Genomic DNA, 17,256 nt, shown 5'->3' on the forward strand with positions numbered 1-17,256 from the left:
CCTTTATTTACCAAAGTTAAATGAGGCAGATTAAAGTCAAAGGTTAGGGACTTCCCTGGTGGTCCAGTGACTAAGACTCTGCACACTCCCAATAACGGGGGCCCGGCTTGGATCCCTGGTCAGGCAACTAGATCCCTCATACCACAACTAAGAGTTCACGCCACAACTAAAGATCCACCGTACAGCAACTAAGACCCGGCGCAGCCAAATAAAATATTGTAAAAAATAAAGTCAACGGTTAAATCACAGGTATTTCCCACCACACCAGAGCCACCTTTCCAGTGCTGGGTGCTGGAGGCAAGAACGGCAACAGGAAGTTCCTCAGGCCAGGGAGGGGGCCTAGAAGTTTCCACAGGCAGATTCCACCCATTTACCAAACTCCCCTAGACAACAGGGTCCCTAGATCAGAGTATTATCAGGTCTTCTCATTTTTCTTCCTAAATATCTTACCTAGTAAATCACTACCCCCAAACATAAGGGTACTCAATTTGTGCGTCAAGAAAGCAAATACTAGACCAGTTTCTCAGGGTATGTGGACCACTCTAATCAGAAGCATCTAGGAAGCCAATCCCAGGCTCACCAAACCCCAGTCTCCATTTGTAACTACTTGGGGATTCCTGCAGACCAAGACCCCAAATGATTTCAAGGGATCAAAAAGCCCTCCAAACAAAAAGCCCATGTTAAGAACTGCTGGCATACCGGCCATAGGTTAGGCATGCTGCCAAGGAAAGGCCAAGTCAGTGTCCTCCATGTGAAGGTTCTAACCCCGCACTTTCCACTAGTAACAGGCAGCAGCAGTACAGGCTGGGCTAATGGCCCCGATCTGCTCTTCTCAGGGTTATTTGAAAAACTTCAGCCCTGATTAGCAGCCCTATTAGTATCCAGGAGATCTTAATAAGACTCCATGTTTCTGAGGGCAGAAAGAATGCCCTGCCTTGTCTGCAGTAAATGACTACCCATCACTGGCTCATCAGTCCCAAAGCCACAGGAGACGGTGGTAATGGTGGGAATATGGTTTATTAAGCTGTGCCTTAGTACAGGCGCTGGGGCTTGCCCATGGTGCTCTTAATGTACAAAGCCCGAACGTTCTGCCAATTTTTCTTGAGCAACGACACCAGGAAGTTGACAGCTAAGTGGATGTTGTACACAAGCTCATCATCTGTCATTTTCACGTGGCCAACAGCCACTGCCAGACACAGCACCTGTGGGGAGAGGAAGGTCAAATCAGGTTGGTGGCTAGATTCAAGAAAATGTAGAGTGGGCCCGTCTACAAGCCAGATGGCCCATCCCTATGACCTCCAGTGACCTAATGAGCAGTGCTCTGGCCCCAGACCAAGACCAGAGTTATTTGAAAAGCTTCAATCCTGTTAGGTGACTGTCACAAGTCCTAAGTATCCACAGAAATGCAAACCAGAGCTCCCACTTGGAGAACGTGGGTCAACTTCACCACTGTTCAACCTATGCAACTGGCGAGACCTTCTCACCTTCTTCATCTGGAACTTGATTGTGGACTTCACTTCATCAACTTTGGCCACCATGTTCTCATTGTGGGTCAGCAAGGAAGGGAACTTGCCGGCCTTATTCAGGCCTGGGCCCAGGATTCGTGGGATCTGCTTGATCAGAGACTCTGAAGCCAAAAAGGCATCATACTTCTTGGCTGGTAAAGAGAGGAAGCCGTTAGGACCTGGCCCCTGAAGACACCTCTAAACAGGGCTATGAGACAGCCGCAGAAGTGGCCTCTAACCAGCAATCTACCCCTTCCCCAGCTACCGAGTCTTTTTTTTTTTTGCGGTACGCGGGCCTCTCACTGTTGTGGCCTCTCCCGTTGCAGAGCACAGGCTCCGGACGCGCAGGCTCAGCGGTCATGGCTCACGGGCCCAGCCGCTCCGCGGCATGTGGGATCTTCCCGGACCGGGGCACGAACCCGTATCCCCTCCATCGGCAGGCGGACTCTCAACCACTGCGCCACCAGGGAAGCCGAGCTACCGAGTCTTTTTAATCCTCTCCCCATTCCAGTATTATCTCCATCCTCTGGACTTTTACTGGCCCAACATTCACATGAAACCCGGTAGAAGTCCAGGCTGACTCACAACCCATCTTGCAATGAAAATGCTCACGCTAGTTAAGTCTGCCTGGTTTCAAATCCTGCCTTTTTAGCTACACAACTGGGTTACCTGTTTATCTGTAAAATGCTCAAATCACATAGCCTAAAGGTTAAAATGAAATATGGAAGTTTTAAGTAGAAATTTCAATTCAGAATGTACCAACACCTGACCTATCAATGTGACAGTTCTCGCTTGCTTAGAAAAGAACCACTGCCTGGCTTTCTTCCTCTATTAAATCCAATTCTCAAAGCAAAATAGAATTTTCACGTGGCTAAAAAATACCAGTCAAGTTAACCAACCACAGCAGATCCTTTCTGTCCTGACTCTACCCCACCGTCACTTTAAAATCCAAGTGGCAGAAATACTCCTGTTCTACCACTCCAGTGAGAACTGCCTCCACCCTACCCCACATACAAAACCACACCATGATGGGTGGGTGGCCGGGGAAGAACCACACCAGGCACACTCACCCAGCTTCTTGACCAGTTTCTTATTCTTGTTGAGTTTCTTCAGGGCCTCGATGTCCATGTGGGGGATATCCACAGCCTTGGCCTCATCACAATGCTGCTGGTCCCCCAGAACACACACGGAAAACTTGGGGCGGGGAGTGGACTTAAGCCTGCATTTTGGGGAACAGTAGAGGTCACACCCAGCCCTGGGTCCCCAGGGCAGGTGAAGGGGTCTGGGACCGCTGCAGTACTGAGCCTTACCCAGAGCGTCCGCATTCACCAACAGCTAGTTTGGCTTCTCAAACTAGCCGGCGGGCTCAGCCAAGGCCTCCCCACGCCTCCCCTCTTGTTTTAAGACCCAGGGTGGGGGTCCGTCCAGCCACGCCTGCCCGGAGCAGGGGGTCTGCACTACCCGAGCACTTCAGTGCCACACGTGCCTGGCCGCCTCGGGCTCAACAGGAGCCTGAAGGGAGGAGACAGGCATGGGGACACTTAGGGCTGGGTGGGATTAGAACGGTGCCAACCTGACGGTGCCCGAGAAGCGTTTGTCCTTCTGAGGGTCATAGTTCTTCAGGCTTATCTGAAGCTCCACCGTCTCCAAAAACCTTAAAAAAGCGTAACAAAGTTAACGGACCATCCGCGGCTTCCCAAAGCTGCCCTCCGCGGAAGTCCGCGCTTACTTCCGGCGCTTGCGCTGGTTCCCGTGCAGGACTTCCCGCACTGCCTCATAGAGGGTGTCTCGGGAGACTTTGCTGCTGCAAGAAGGAAACAAGACGAGCGATCAGGACCAGCGAGCAGTGGACCAATCCGTTGGAGTGTCAGAAGGCTCAGGCTCGGGGATGGTGCACGGAATACTCCCCGGGTATTCCGGACGCCAAGTGAGGCACTCTGGACCAGATGCAAACCCCGGGGAAGAGGGGCCCTACTGGCGGCCGGCCTTGGCACGCGAACTCCAACGCCAGGCCCGTAGGCCGAAGCCTGGCAAAAATGCCCCGCTACGAAGCATAAGCAAGGACCCCCGATTCCGCCCGTAGTGTCTCCCTCCCCACGGGAGCGCCCGGAGGCGCGGATGAGTACGGATATCACTTGAAGCGCCACTAACCTCATAGCTCCTGCCGCCGCGATAGCCGGAAAAGGGACAACTCTGTTCGCGCACGCGCTCAAATAGGACCTGGTTATCGCGAGAGATGCCTTGTTCCCGCGGCTTCCCCCTTGAGAGCAGTCGGGTCGCTCAGTGCCGGGGGTGGGGCGCCGCGGCAGCCGCGTGTTGCACTGCTAGACCTACGCGGAGACCACAGAGCTGCGGCGGTCCCGGGCGCCCGTTGCCACCAGCAGCTGCCCAGGCCCTTAGGGAAGAGGCTGGGCCCAGGGCGGTGAGCTGCAGTAGTCACACTCCTGGGCGGCGCCCCGTGTCGGCCGCTGAGAGCGTGCAATTCCGACATGTTTGTCCCTTAAACCTCCACGCTTCCTCCTGACCTTAGCACCTGCTTCACTTCTCAAAAGCAGGCTTTGCTCCTGATCTCCCTCCCTCATCATCTTGTTCTAACGGGGGCTCGCGGCTTCTGAGGAAGTTGTGGGAAGGGAAATGTCGAGTTCTCTTCCCGGCGCCTCAGAGCCTGCGGTGGGGAGGAGCGGGTAAGGTTCTGTGATGAACTTTCACCTGATAGTTGACTCAGTAACATCTCCAGGTTGTGTCTTTTTGTTTGTTTGTTTTTTAAATATTTATTTTGGCTGTGCTGGATCTTCATTGTGGCATGTTTAGTTGCAGCATGTGTGATCTTATTTGCGGCATGCGAACTCTTAGTTGCAGCATGCATGTGGGATCTAGTTCCCTGCCCAGGGATCGAACCCAGGCCCTCTGCATTCGGAGCGCTGAGTCTTTCCCACTGGACCACCAAGGAAGTCCCCAGGTTAAGTGTTTGCTATGAACAAGGCGCCTAGCTAAGTGCTGTGGGAATATAGTTGTAGAACACACAAGCCCACAGTATTGCACACCCTTTCTGTCTTTCCTGTCCAATAGGCCTCATCCTGTTCTCTGCTCACAGTAATCCCAGGAGCCCTTCAGATCCCTCCTCAAAAGCCATCATCTGCCCAAAAGTCTTCCCCAACTCCAGGCTGAGTTACTCTCACCCTCAAGCCCCCCTCCGCAGTGCAGGATGCACAGCCCACCCATGTACTCAACAGCTCTGATAGGGCTGGGGTGGGTGGTATCATACATGATCTGGCCCACAGAACTCTACCACCTTCCCCTCACCAAACATTTCCCTTGGAAAAAGATGCCCCTGTCACTGAGCAGGGTGGGGATGGCGTGGTATGTGTTTTCAGCAAACACCCAGAGTTAGTAGGAAGGCAGGCACTGCTTCTAATAAAACATTACTGAACTTCCTGCTTTTTATGAAATACCACTGATAAATTATTATTTAAGTCAGAAACAACACAGAGGATCATAACATACACTTGAGCACGAGAGATCTGTGCTAAACATACAGATCTCCCGGGGCTCCTGGAGCATCACTGTCGTCCACTCTGGGTCTGCTTTGACCCTACTGAGGCCTATCTTAACTCCTATTTTATTTATTATTATATTTTGGCCACATCTCAAGGCATGCGGAACTCCCCCAACCAGGGATCCAACCCTCGTCCCCTGCAATGGAAGTGCAGAGTCTTAACCGCTGGACCATCAAGGAAGTCTGATGCCTATCTTAAAGTGTCTGTCCCCACAGCCTGAGGTAGAAATGACAAGGAGGCAGCCCAGGCTCAGCAGCTCTTGGTAATACAACTCACCCAGCCCCCTTAGCCCCAGACCCTTCCTGCTGGCTGGGAGGCCCAGATGGCCTCTCTGCAGCCTGGAGCAGGGAGACAGTTGACCCCTGGGATGGCCAGGCTCAGCCCTGACCCCCAGGCAAGGGGCAGGATGAGGTGCTCAGGGCAGAAGTGTCCTTCGGGAATCTGATGAGGGAGGTCCGGGAGGGTGGTCCCTTGGTGGATGGTCAGGGGGCCAGCTGTCTCAGGGCAGCCTGCAGGGACTTCTTCAGGAAAGTGGTATTGAGCTCCAGAACTGCAGCCAGGCCCAGCCTCTGGGGCTCACTGATCTGGAGAGAAGGAAGAATCATGTCTGGACTCCAGCAGCTGATCCCTCCCATCTCCCCTCTGCCCCTGGGCTCTGTTTAGTTAGAAGAGAGAAATCCAGGACACAAGGACAATAGGAGGAGATGACTCCCTGAGCAATCTATCCTCATTATCTCACCATGGTTAAGCAAGGTGTTTGGATTCAGGTAGACCTGGGGTCAAATACTAACTGCACAACGTACTATGTCAGCCATATTAAGAATGGTTGACAATTATTAGGTGCTTACTATGGGGCAGCACTTTATATGCATGACTTCATTTAATCCTCACAATCCTCCCATTTTACAGATGAGGAAACTGAGGTTCAGAGACACTCCACTGTGGCTGCCACATTCCTTCTGGGCCACTCTTTCTTCCCTGACCTGTTGCTGCAACCTCTGACCCATCTCTGCCCTGTACCTTCACTCTCCAATCCCCACTCCTTGCCAAGGCCAGAGGTTTCTCTACAGAATACAAATCTAATCAGGTCACTCCAGCTGAAGGCCCTGAGATAACCTCTGATGCCTCATATTGCAGGTCCTTCCAGGATCTACAGAGGGTCTTCAGAGGATCCAGGAGCTTCCTGAAATTGTGCATAAGATGTGTATTCATATTTCCATTTTTCTGGGAGGATGTATGCCTTTCACCAAATCATCACATAGGCCTGTGATCCCAAGAAAAGGGTTAAGAGCCAAGAGAAGACCTAGTCTTCAAGATAAAGTCCAAGCTCCTCACCATAACCTACAGGGCCCTCCATTAGATGCTACCATGACTTGGCAATGTGACCTCGGGCAAATTACTTTAACCTGTGTCTCAATTTCCTCACCTATAAAATGGACCTAATAATAGTATCTTCTCATAGGACTAACACCTGGAATAAACTAGTGAGTTAACATATGCAAAGGGCTTAGAACGATGCCTGGAACATATGAGGGGCTACAAGTATCAGCTCTCAGTATTTTAGCTCTCTAACTTCATCCCCTACAGCCATCTACTCTTGGGATTTTAGGCCTCAGCTACAATGATGTACCTGCAGATCCCCTGGGACATTGAGTGCTTACACCGTTTCTTTTGCCTGGAATGCCCTTTCCTTCATCTCTGCCCTTGACTACCACTCACCCTTTAAGAGTCAGGAAGCCTGTCCCAACTCCCAATCACAAACAAGGTTTAGTTGCCCCCTTTTCCTCTGTCATCAAATGCCCTGTGCATACCTTTCACCTGGCTCCTACCAGATATTACAATGAGCCAGTTATCATCTCTCTCCCCTCTCACTAACTGGGGGAGAGGGTCAAGTCCAGGACAGAAACTGTGATATGGTCACTGTTGATTCCTTAATGCCCCAGATAGCATCTGGCCCACAGCAGTGTTGGCTGGATGAATGAACTCCTAAGCAGTCTCACTCCCCTGTCTTGGGCTTGAACTTGTGGTTTCCAAGGCTAACACTCAGGGTTTTCTCCCTGACAAACATATACCCTCGTGGCAGGCTCAGAGCAGCAGGAGCAGCCCTCATGGCCCTACCAATACTCACATTGGCCCGATACTTGGTTACCACTGTCAGCATGAGCTTGGCATAGGCCATGGACGTGGTGGCTGCTGGCCCCTCTTTACAGAGTTTCTCCATCAACACACTGAACTTCTCAGAGGGCATCTCCACCTGCACACATTAGGAGATCAGACAGTAGCACAAGAAAGGACCCTGGATTCAACTCCCAACTCCATCACTTCCTAACCAGGTGACCCTGTGCAGGTCACTTAACTGAGACTCAGTTTCCACATCTATAAAATGGGGCTCATGATGTCAAACTCTGAAGACTGTGAAAAGGATTAAATGAGATTATGCACATAAAGCCTAGCACACAGGTCTCAAAAAATGGTGGCCACTGTTGCACAGGCTCAGATTAGGAGATGGGGGACAAGGATCCCTCGCCTGGCTTAGTGGTTGAAGATATAAAGGAGTGAGGTCCCAAGGGGGCACTGGCAGTATAATAACAACAGATCTTCATAGTCACAATTTAATAAACACTTACTATGCGTTAGGTACCACTCTGAGCATGTTACACCAATTATACCATTTAAACCTCACCCCAGTTTTATGTGGTAGGTGCTATCATCACTCCCCTTTTGCAGATGAGGAAACTGAGGCATAAAGAGGTTAAGTCAACTACCTACGTTATAAACAAATGAGGCAGAATTTTAGGTACTGATATATGGAAAAACTGCCGAAATGTACTGTTAGATGAAAAAAGCAAAGTGCAGAGCACTGAGCTTGGTGTGTTACCATCTATGTAAAAGGCAGGGGAAAAGTAAATTTCACCATGTGTCCTTGTATATAGACAGCATCTCTGGAAGGGTTCCCCTGCAACTAGTAACACTGATTAGCCCTGCGGAGGGGAATCTCGGTGGCTGGGGAAAATTTTTTCACTATATCCTTTTAAGCGTTCAAAATTGTGAACATATGAATCTATTACCTATTCAAAAATAAATTAGGCACTGTCCCTGGCAGTCCACTGGTTAGGACTCCACGCTTCCACTTCAGGGGGCACGGGTTCAATCCCTGGTCGGGGAACTAGGATCCCGCATGCCATGCAGTGCGGCCAAAAAATAAATTAATTAAATTTAAAAATAAATTAAATTTACACACACACATCAAAAAATCCCTCCCCAAGGCCACACAGCTACTAAGAGGTAGAGCTGGGATTCACCATGCAGTCAGCTCTCTGCTACTGGCCTTTCAAGCCCCTGGACCCTCCCACTGTCACGGGCACCCTGCCGGAGGGCAGTCATCCTGCTTGCCCCTCCATCACTGAAGGGGTCAGACACCCAGGAGCTGCACACCCAGCCACAGCACTACAGCACTTCTTTGTCCACTCTTCCCCAAGGCAGCCTGCTCACCTGCCGCTCCAGGAGTGACTGCAACACCAAGAAAGTCTCTTCCTTCCAGGGCAGCTCCAAGATCTGTCTGCAAGGCACAGGCCCCAGTGAGGAAAGCTCAGCCTCCCACCTGAGCCTGAATATCTACTGCTCCTACCCCAAGGCAGGGCAAGGCCCTGGGGACAGCCAAGATCTCCAGCCAACAGAGGAAGTAGTCAGAGCCCCCCGATGCTGGTGGCCATCTAGCAGCCACTGCTGCAGAGCCCATACTCAGTGCTGGGAAGGCCACAGCCCAAGACCCCCGGGACCTGACACGAAGGATTTGGCAGTGAGAGGTACAAAGGTCCCCTGGAAAATAACCAGGAGTTGATAGTGCCTCCTGAGTTTGAAAGCGGAGGACGACCCAGGGAAGAGGAGGATGATGATGGGTGAGATGACACACAGGAGGCTTCCTAGAGAAGGCGAAACCTCCCTGCGGAACCCAGCCCACGGTGAGGTCCACTCCAGCTGCACCTACTGTCCTCAGCTTGTTTGGAAAAGCAGGATGTCACATGGAAACGGTGTGGCTTCTTGGGTGCACAGACTTGGGTTTGATCCCAGGCTTTTGCACTTGCTGGCTGTGTGACCTTTGGCCACCTCCCTCAACCTCTCTGAGCTTCAGTTTTTCCATCTCTAAGGCGGCCACAGCACTTACCTCACAGGATTGCATGAAGACTAATGAAGTAATAAATCTAAAGCACAGAGAAAGTGCTCAATAACTGGTGGCTGGCAGTATTTTTGCGACTGTCCCCTTCTCATATTATACTTAGCATTTCATATTTCATGTTAGTGTCCAATGAGATCTCACCTACTCATTATTTCTACATGTCTGTATCTTGACTCCCCAATTTTGATACCTAAATTTAACACCAATTTAATAACAACATTTGAGCACTCACTAGGTGCCAAACACTGTGCCGAGGCCATGATATGCGTTATCACAGTTATTATCTAGAAAAACTCTACAGAGTTCATACATGGAAACAGGCTCAGAGAGATGCAATAACCTGTTTAAAACTCACACATTTAAATAAAAGGCAAGGTTGAGACCTGCAACCATGTCTGTCTGACTCCAGAGCCAGTGCTCTGAACCACTACGCCATGTTCCAACTACGCCAAGAACTCAAGAGCAGGAGTGCCAGCCTCTTCGCATTCCCGGGGGCACCTGGCACAGAAGACTGAAACCCTGGGCTTGGGAAGGTGCATGGGATGGCAACTAACAGGGGCCCACAGGTGGGAAGGCACAAGCCAGGCTCAGGACAGCGAGACAGTGGCTGTGCCACTGCCTGTATTTCAGGCACGGGGCCTGGTACCCAGCCGGCTCCAAGTCCAGAATGCCAAGAGCAGGTTTGGCCAGAGGGAGGAGGTGCGGGTGGGGCCAGCGTGGAGCTTATACACTCACCCCAGCATTAGAGCCTGCATGTCCGGCTCCAGGGCCTCGTCCTTTGTAAGGCAACACAGTAACTCTGTTTGAGCTGGACCTGGGTGGGCGACAGCAGAGGGGAAAAGTCTGGGAGCAGCTGGCAGGAGAGAATGGGGCTAGCAGGGAACAAAATGCCTGGCCCTTTACAGGTGGCATCGTCAGGGAAGCAACAGGTATCTTCATTTATTGAAAACTCAGCTCCTGCCAGGGCCACCCGGGGGGTGAAGGGTGCTGGGAACAGACAGGGAAGAGCTACCAGGCCTGGGGCCCATTCCAGAATTACCTATTCCTGGGGCTTGGAGCACAGGGCCAAGGAGGGCTCTGCAGACGGCGTAGGTGTACTTAGTACAGAAGGAGGTCAGGGCAGTTGTGAGCAAGCGGGAGGCTGAGGAAGTCAGGGAGAGAATCTACAGCCAACGGGGAGGAAAATATTAATTTCTTTCTTCTTCCTTCCTATCAGTGTTTATTGAACACGTATTTCAGAGGCTCACACATTACAGTACAGAGAAAAAAGAAGTTCTTTTATCTAGGACTCACATGGATCCACTCATTGGAAAGGACACATAGCTCCCTTCCCCAGCTCCCAAATCCCTGATCCCAAACCCCAAATCCCTTCCACTTCTCTAAGGATCTGGGGCCCAAGAGGGAGGAGTTAGATGCCAGGTGGGTAGATGGCCTAGGGGGTTATGCCCTTCCCTTGTCCCAGGCTCCCCAGACAAGCAGATGCATGCAAGGCTGGGGACCCCCTCTCCCACCCTACTGAGGGTTCAGACTCTCTCACTCACTGTCTCTGGCACTCCATGTGTATCCCAGCGCACCTACCCGTCCAAGGAAGAGGCTCCTGGTCAGCACAGTAGCATTGCTGAGGCTGAGGTCTGGTGAAAGGGCCAGCAGCCAGGTGCAGAGCTGCAGGAGACCTGTGTCCGAGAGCTGTGGGAGCTGCAGCTGGGCACACACCAGGTCCACCTGCCAAGGAGGAGGGAGGACACCGGGACACTCAGCCTGTCTCTGCTGGGCTGTCTCAATCCAACTGGGCAGCAGAAGGGGCGGGGCCAGGACACTCCAGGGTAAGGTAAGGTGGGGAGAGCTGCCCTATGGGGAGGAACCAAGGGCTAAAAGAAACCACTGAGGGTCACCCCTGCCCCTGAGACCAAAAAACCCAACAAAATCCCCTCCCCAAATTCCTACATGAGGCAGGGAAACACAAATTTAAATGGAGAGGGACCGTGTCCTCAGGGCCAGGCGGTTTTTCTGGACTCACCTGGCCAGGACTGCATTCGTGGAGAAGCTGCAGCTCAACTGGTGGGGTGCCCTCCAGCCCTTCCAACCCCTGGGAAGGCAAATCCCATGTTAGGACCTGCAGAGCCCTCAGTGACAAGTCACTGAGGCCACCCCTTCAATTGGCAGAGTGGATGGCTAAGGACCCCAGAAGGTGCTACTAGAAGAGAGGAACTTGCCTGGAATTAGAACCTGTCTCAGGTTAGACAACATACTTGGACCAAGAAAAGCCTTTGCAGGGACTGTCCTCAGACCTTCATTCCAACCCCCTCACCCAAACAGCCTGTGCCTCACTGCACTGGGGCTTCCCTGGGCACAGCTGGGGTCCAGGCAGGGGGCGGAAGAAGGGTTATGGGTAGCAGAGTAGGGCCAGTCACCTTCCCGAGGGTCTTGAGCAGCTGCTGCAGCCTGGGAACTTGTTCCTGCAGAGGAAAGCCCAGTCACTGCCATGTCCCCACCCACGCAGCATGGCCCCCAACCCAGACCCAGCCCCCTCTCTGAGAAGGCCCCAGGTCAGTGGGCACTAGCGGGCAAAGATGACTCAAGAGAGCCAGAACGTAAACCTTGCAAAGTGCTTAAAGAACTCAAACTAGACAAGACCTATGTAAACCCAACTGAACAGACTTGTCTTCTCTGCATACATCCTAATGGGGGCAGACCCAGGCCTTGGGCTGGGAGGACAGGCTGGATGCTGGTATGATTCCCCCATTCCCATAAGATGGGTGGCAGGGGTAGCTCCAGAGCCTTTCCTCTTCCGTGGTACCCTTAACCTCACACTATTGATCATTAGGTCAAGGGCTCCCACCTCCAGTAACTCCTGTCCCCACCCCCTCCTCTGTAGAATCTGTGGAGCAGAAACTACATTCCCTCAACCCCACCTCCTTCCCCTTGCTCCACGGACTACAGTCATCCGAGGTGGGACACAGTATCCCAACCGGCTTAACCCCCCCATTCCTGAAGAATCACTCGAAAGCAGCCTCCTCACCCTAGTACCTGGATAGCTCTGGGCAACTCCAAACTCTCAGGTAGGCCCTTAGCATCCTCTAGACTCTGACCAGCCTCACTGGGCTTAGCCCCCAAAACAGGCTGGTTCTTAATGGACGATGCACCTCCTCCATTGGCCAGGGATTCCAAAGATTCATGTTCAGGTCTGTTTTCCTCATGACTTTCTTCTTCTTCCTTTTCCAACCACCGGAGCCTTTTGGGGGCCCTCTCCCCCTCAGGACTGGCAGGCTCTTCCTCGGCTTCCTTTCTGCGTTTCCCAGGCCGCTGGGAGTCCTTGTCCTCCTCCTGTTCTGTCCCTTCGGGATCTGGAGCCTGGGGCAACTTCAACTTCCTGCCCCCTTGGCCCAGCTGCCTACACAGGCCTCGAAGCTGTCTCTGGCACCTTTTAGACAGTGGGGACACTCCCTCAGTGGAGATCCCAACACCCAGATCCCTTCGCAGAAATTCCCCAAGGGCCCGGAGCCAGGGATCAGGGTCGGGGCTTGGATCCTGCTGCACAATCTGCAGCACAGGGTGGAGACTGCTTTCGGGCAGCGACGGCCAAACAGCCATCAGTAGGGACATCAGGTTCCTCTGGCATAACGGGGGCAATCGCAGCAGCAGTGGTTTCCTGGGTAGCAGAGGGAGAACAAGCAGTTAAGAGTGTCTTGCTGAAAGGAACATAGGGCAGACTGGGTAGAGCTAGAGGCTAGATGGCACCGGACAGACGGGGGCGCTGGTGGGCAGTACCTGCGAGTCGGCATGGAAGTCATTCAACAAGTGGGCATCTATTCTACACTACACTAGGCCCTGCTCTTTGACATCTCCTATTTCAGCTCAGAAATTCACGTTGACGCCTACCCTATAATAGATCCATGCTTGTTTTATGTAAAAAAGAAAAAGAAGCCCTTTCCCAAACTTTACGTAAAAATAATACTCCAGAATACTGAGCAACGCTTAGCCTGCAGACCTGTGCTCCCCTTGGCAGTCCCCTGGAACTCACAGGGTCACATCTGTCCAGCTCTGATGTTCCTTTCACTGAACTGAGTTCCTGAGAGGCAGAAGCAGTGTCTCTTTCCTCTGTGTCCCAGTACCCAGCACAACACCAGCCTAAAGCAGGCACTTGGTGCACATTTATTGACTGAATTAAATCTCTGAGAATAAGTTTCACAGATCAGCAAGACTGCTGTGGACAGAGCAAAGTAGCCATCTGTAACGTGACAAAGGCACGAATGCAGATGCTATGTGACCTGAGGCTTGCTGGAGTGGCAAGCAGGTCATGAGTGCATCTAGCCCACCACCCATCACGCCTCTGCACCTCTGTATACATGACTTTGTGGGGCTGCTTGGCATCACACACAGAGGCACTTGGGATATATAAGAGAGGAACGAAACCTTTTATTTTTTTGTGGAGAAAAAACACTAAATGAGAGAAAAAACTAGAGTAAAAGTTAAAAAGATCGTCAATTTGTGGTGGAGGATACTGAAGTAGAGAAGTCGGGAAGAGCCTACTCCAAGGACTTTTACCATTTTTGTGCATGGATTCCCTTATCAGAATAAGAGGGTTAAATGCATAAAATACATAGCATTACAAAAGAAAACAATTATACTGCAGTACAGTTCTATCCAGGGACCGCAGGTTACGTTCCATTCCCCTTACTCTGTCCAGAAAGAGCCAGACCATTGGGTAAACATTTCTAGAGCGTCCAATTTGCGGATTCATAAAATTCTATTGAAAGAAATTCAAGATGGAGTGTGGGAAGAAAATAATAGAACTTCTATTTCTATTCATCTAAAACATAAAAAATGAAGTATTACAAATATTTAAAATATGGATTGGCCCTCCATATTCCAGTGTCCAACCCAATTCTTAGGGAGGGGTATTCAAGGAGAGTGGGAGGCCTGCTCTTCAGCCCCCTAGAGGCTGAAGGTGGCACCTCACTACGTTACTTTCTGTATTTTACTTAACTAGATAGTTAAGTGCACCTATGGACGCTGTATTATCTTTCTTAACAAAACGAACCCTCACAAAATGGACACATGGCTTACAAGGATGTCAGAAAAGAAACTGACTACCAGTAGGGGAAGCACAACCTAATTCAAAAATGGTAGAGCTGACACTTCTGCTCCTAGTAGGGATTCTTAGCCACATAAAGAGGGGGAAAAAGTTCAAAGTCACCCAAAAGACTAAAAATTATCAAGAACACCATCCTCAAGGTAAGAGATCTTCCCCTAAACTGTATATTATGCTTTGAAAAACTGATAATATAAAGCCAGCATGATCAGATGTTTATTGTCATTTACCACGTTTAAAATTTCTATTTATGGGGACTTCCCTGGTGTCGCAGTGGTTAGGAGTCCGCCTGCCAATGCAGGGGACACGGATTCCATCCCTGGTTCAGGAAGATCCCACATGCCGCAGAGCAACTAAGCCCGTGCGCCACAACTCCTGAGCCTGCATGCCACAACTACTGAAGCCTGCGCACCTAGAGCCCGTGCTCCGCAACGAGAAGCCACCGCAATGAGAAGCCCGCGCACTGCAATAAAGAGTAGCCCCTGCTCTCCGAAACTGGAGAGAGTCCGCGTGCAGCAACGAAGACCCAACACAGCCATAAATAAATAAAAATAAAATTTAAAAAATTTTCTATTTATGTATACTTGACAATGTACGTATTTTAACACACGTGTACTCTTGACCTATACTGGAGGTAAGAGATGGAAGTGTGTGATTAAAATTAGTTAGAATCCACTGACATAATTATTCATTTACACCCAACCGAGGGCAGGTGTCTTTCGTCTAGGTAAGACCAGTACCTACGCTTTGAGGGTCTGCCGGAGGCCCCGCCTCACAGGGCGCGCGGCAGGGACCCGCTCTCGGGGCAAGTATTTCACCTCTCTGTGCCTCGGTCTTCTCATCTAGAGAAGTAGGTAGCGCCAGCCCCTGCCTCACACCACCGTGGAGGATGACGGGCGGCGCCCCGAGCTACGCCAGCGGCCGCCGCGACCAGCAGGACAGGAGGAACGCGGGCGGACAACTTACAGCTCCAGGCGACAGTCCGGGCCCTCCACTACTGGCTCCTCCCGGCACAGCGCCTCGAAGACGCGGTCCCAGCCGAAGGGCTCCCCTCCGCGGCCGCTCAGAGCCCGCAGCACCCCCAAGCCGCGCCGCGCCCCGTCGGGCCCCGCCTGCAGCGTCTGCAGCAGGAGGCGGGCGGGGGCCTCTAGGTGCGCCCAGGGCGCCGGCTCCGCGCCCTCAGCCTGAGCGGGTGCCGCCTCCGGGGCCTCCATACCCGGGGCCAGGGAGCCGCGCTGCCCCGAGCTCTGGTTTCGGGCCTCAGCTCCGGGGCCTGGGGAAAGGGAGGAGGACGACAGCGCCGGCCCTGATGCTGCGGCCGGCCCCTTCCTGCGCGCGCCACATTCCCTCCTCAGCGTTCGGGGAGTCTCTCGGACTCGCACCCCGCCAGCGCAGGAAACTAGATCTGTCAGAAAGCAAAGGAACGGGGAAGTGCGGCCGGGTCGGGGCGCAAGGGCAGGCCGGAAGGGGCAGGTAGGATAGGAGTAGGGAGGCGGGGCGAAGGCCGAGTGCAGATCTGCTGATGAGGCGGGACCAGAGTGGGGGCGGTGCCACTAGGAAATCGGTTAGTGGGCGGGGTCATGCAAGAGATAGAGTGGGGCGGGGCTTGATGGAGGATGGGTCCTCTGCGGCTGACCCTAACCTTGCTTCCTCCACCGATCGCTGAAGTAAGTGAGGGGGCGGGCGTACAGAATGGATATCAGGGATCCTGCTGGTTGTACTTCAGGATCCAAGCATCATTTAATTTCAGCTGACGCCCATGTTGCCTATAGATCATGGGCTTTGCCATAGGATTTGATCATAATTTACCATAACGTCACCTCTTCCACAGGCCATCAACTGGCATCACTGGGGTTTCAGTCCTCTCCAGAAATGTTCGATCTACTAATACACCCGAGAATGGAGTCGCAGTAAAACCCAATGCCATCGATATGGCCAAAGGCATTCCTGTAAACTTCCTCCCTAAGATCAAGAAGTGGCCTTGCTCTGGTTGTTTATAAGGGACCAAGAGTGCCTCCAATTCCCAGGGTTTTGGTTTAAGGAAATCTGCTGGAGGAGGCAGGCTTTCAGCGAAGGGAGGGACCATAGCAGAGGATAGGAATAAAGGCAGAGGGGAGAAGAGCCCCACAGCACCCCATAAACCCTCCTTTGGGTGTCAGCTTGTATTTCCATCCTCCCAGCTTCTGCTGCCATGCACACATCCACTCAATCAATAAATCTTTACTGAGCACCTAGCGCTCAGGATGCAGGGAACAAAATAACTACCTTTGCCCTCATTGTTGCTGACCCTCAATTGAGGAGAGACAGACAACTAAGTAAGTAAACAATAGAATGTTTGTTTGTGATAAGTGCTTTCAAGGATATAGCAGGGAAGGGAGATAGAGTGAGGTGGTTTTAAATAGGTGGTCAGGCAAGAGTGCACTTGCTGGGGAGTAACAGGAGAGGTAACCAGACCAGATCTTGTGAGGCCTTGACATCATAGAGAGGAATTTGTCTTTCACCCTGAATAGTATGGGAAGCCATAGGCATATTTTATTTTATTTATTTATTTTTTTTGTGGTACGCGGGCCTCTCACTGCCGCAGCCTCTCCCGTTGCAGAGCACAGGCTCCAGACGCTCAGGCTCAGCGGCCATGGCCCACGGGCCCAGCCGCTCTGCGGCTTGTGGGATCCTCCCGGACCGGGGCACGAACCCGTGTCCCCCGCATCGGCAGGCGGACTCCCAACCACTGCGCCACCAGGGAAGCCCCATAGAAATATTTTGAACTGGATCTGATTTCCATTAGAGCCAAATTTTTTATTTTTTCCAAAATGATTTCAAGGGAGGGAATTCCCTGGTGGTCCAGTGGTTAAGAATCCATCTTGCAATGCAGGGGATGCCGGTTCGATCCCTGGCTGGGGAACTAAGATCCCACATGCCACAGGA

At 52.0% G+C, this 17,256-nt stretch overlaps 2 protein-coding genes across 9 annotated transcripts; both read right to left on the minus strand.

The window, feature by feature from the left end:
• Positions 1-998: 998 nt before the first annotated feature.
• On the minus strand, positions 999-3,783 carry RPL10A (ribosomal protein L10a). Its single transcript, XM_019949848.3, has 6 exons — positions 3,657-3,783; positions 3,235-3,309; positions 3,079-3,159; positions 2,576-2,724; positions 1,485-1,657; positions 999-1,202 (listed from the first exon to the last, which is right to left on the minus strand). The coding sequence occupies exons 1-6, from the start codon at positions 3,659-3,661 to the stop codon at positions 1,032-1,034; spliced, it is 654 nt and encodes a 217-aa protein (XP_019805407.1). The 5' UTR covers positions 3,662-3,783; the 3' UTR covers positions 999-1,031.
• A 1,148-nt stretch (positions 3,784-4,931) lies between these two features.
• FANCE (FA complementation group E) lies at positions 4,932-15,795 on the minus strand. Of its 8 annotated transcripts, none has more exons than XR_012334499.1 (11): positions 15,298-15,795; positions 12,267-12,888; positions 11,651-11,695; positions 11,257-11,325; positions 10,818-10,961; positions 10,279-10,402; positions 9,975-10,053; positions 8,555-8,621; positions 8,131-8,228; positions 7,191-7,316; positions 4,932-5,641 (listed from the first exon to the last, which is right to left on the minus strand). XR_012334499.1 is itself a non-coding variant. In XM_019949842.3 (10 exons), the coding sequence occupies exons 1-10, from the start codon at positions 15,543-15,545 to the stop codon at positions 5,639-5,641; spliced, it is 1,527 nt and encodes a 508-aa protein (XP_019805401.1). In that variant the 5' UTR covers positions 15,546-15,794; the 3' UTR covers positions 4,932-5,638. The 8 variants fall into 8 exon arrangements, 4 of the variants coding, with proteins under 4 accessions (XP_019805401.1, XP_019805399.1, XP_019805403.1 ...); XR_012334498.1 differs by having other exon boundaries at positions 4,932-5,646; XR_002179333.3 differs by lacking the exon at positions 8,131-8,228 and having other exon boundaries at positions 4,932-5,646; positions 8,555-8,617; positions 15,298-15,794.
• Between the last annotated feature and the right edge of the window lie 1,461 nt (positions 15,796-17,256).

The sequence above is a fragment of the Tursiops truncatus genome, chromosome 10 (genome assembly GCF_011762595.2).
Source record: "Tursiops truncatus isolate mTurTru1 chromosome 10, mTurTru1.mat.Y, whole genome shotgun sequence".
Classification (NCBI taxonomy): domain Eukaryota; kingdom Metazoa; phylum Chordata; class Mammalia; order Artiodactyla; family Delphinidae; genus Tursiops; species Tursiops truncatus.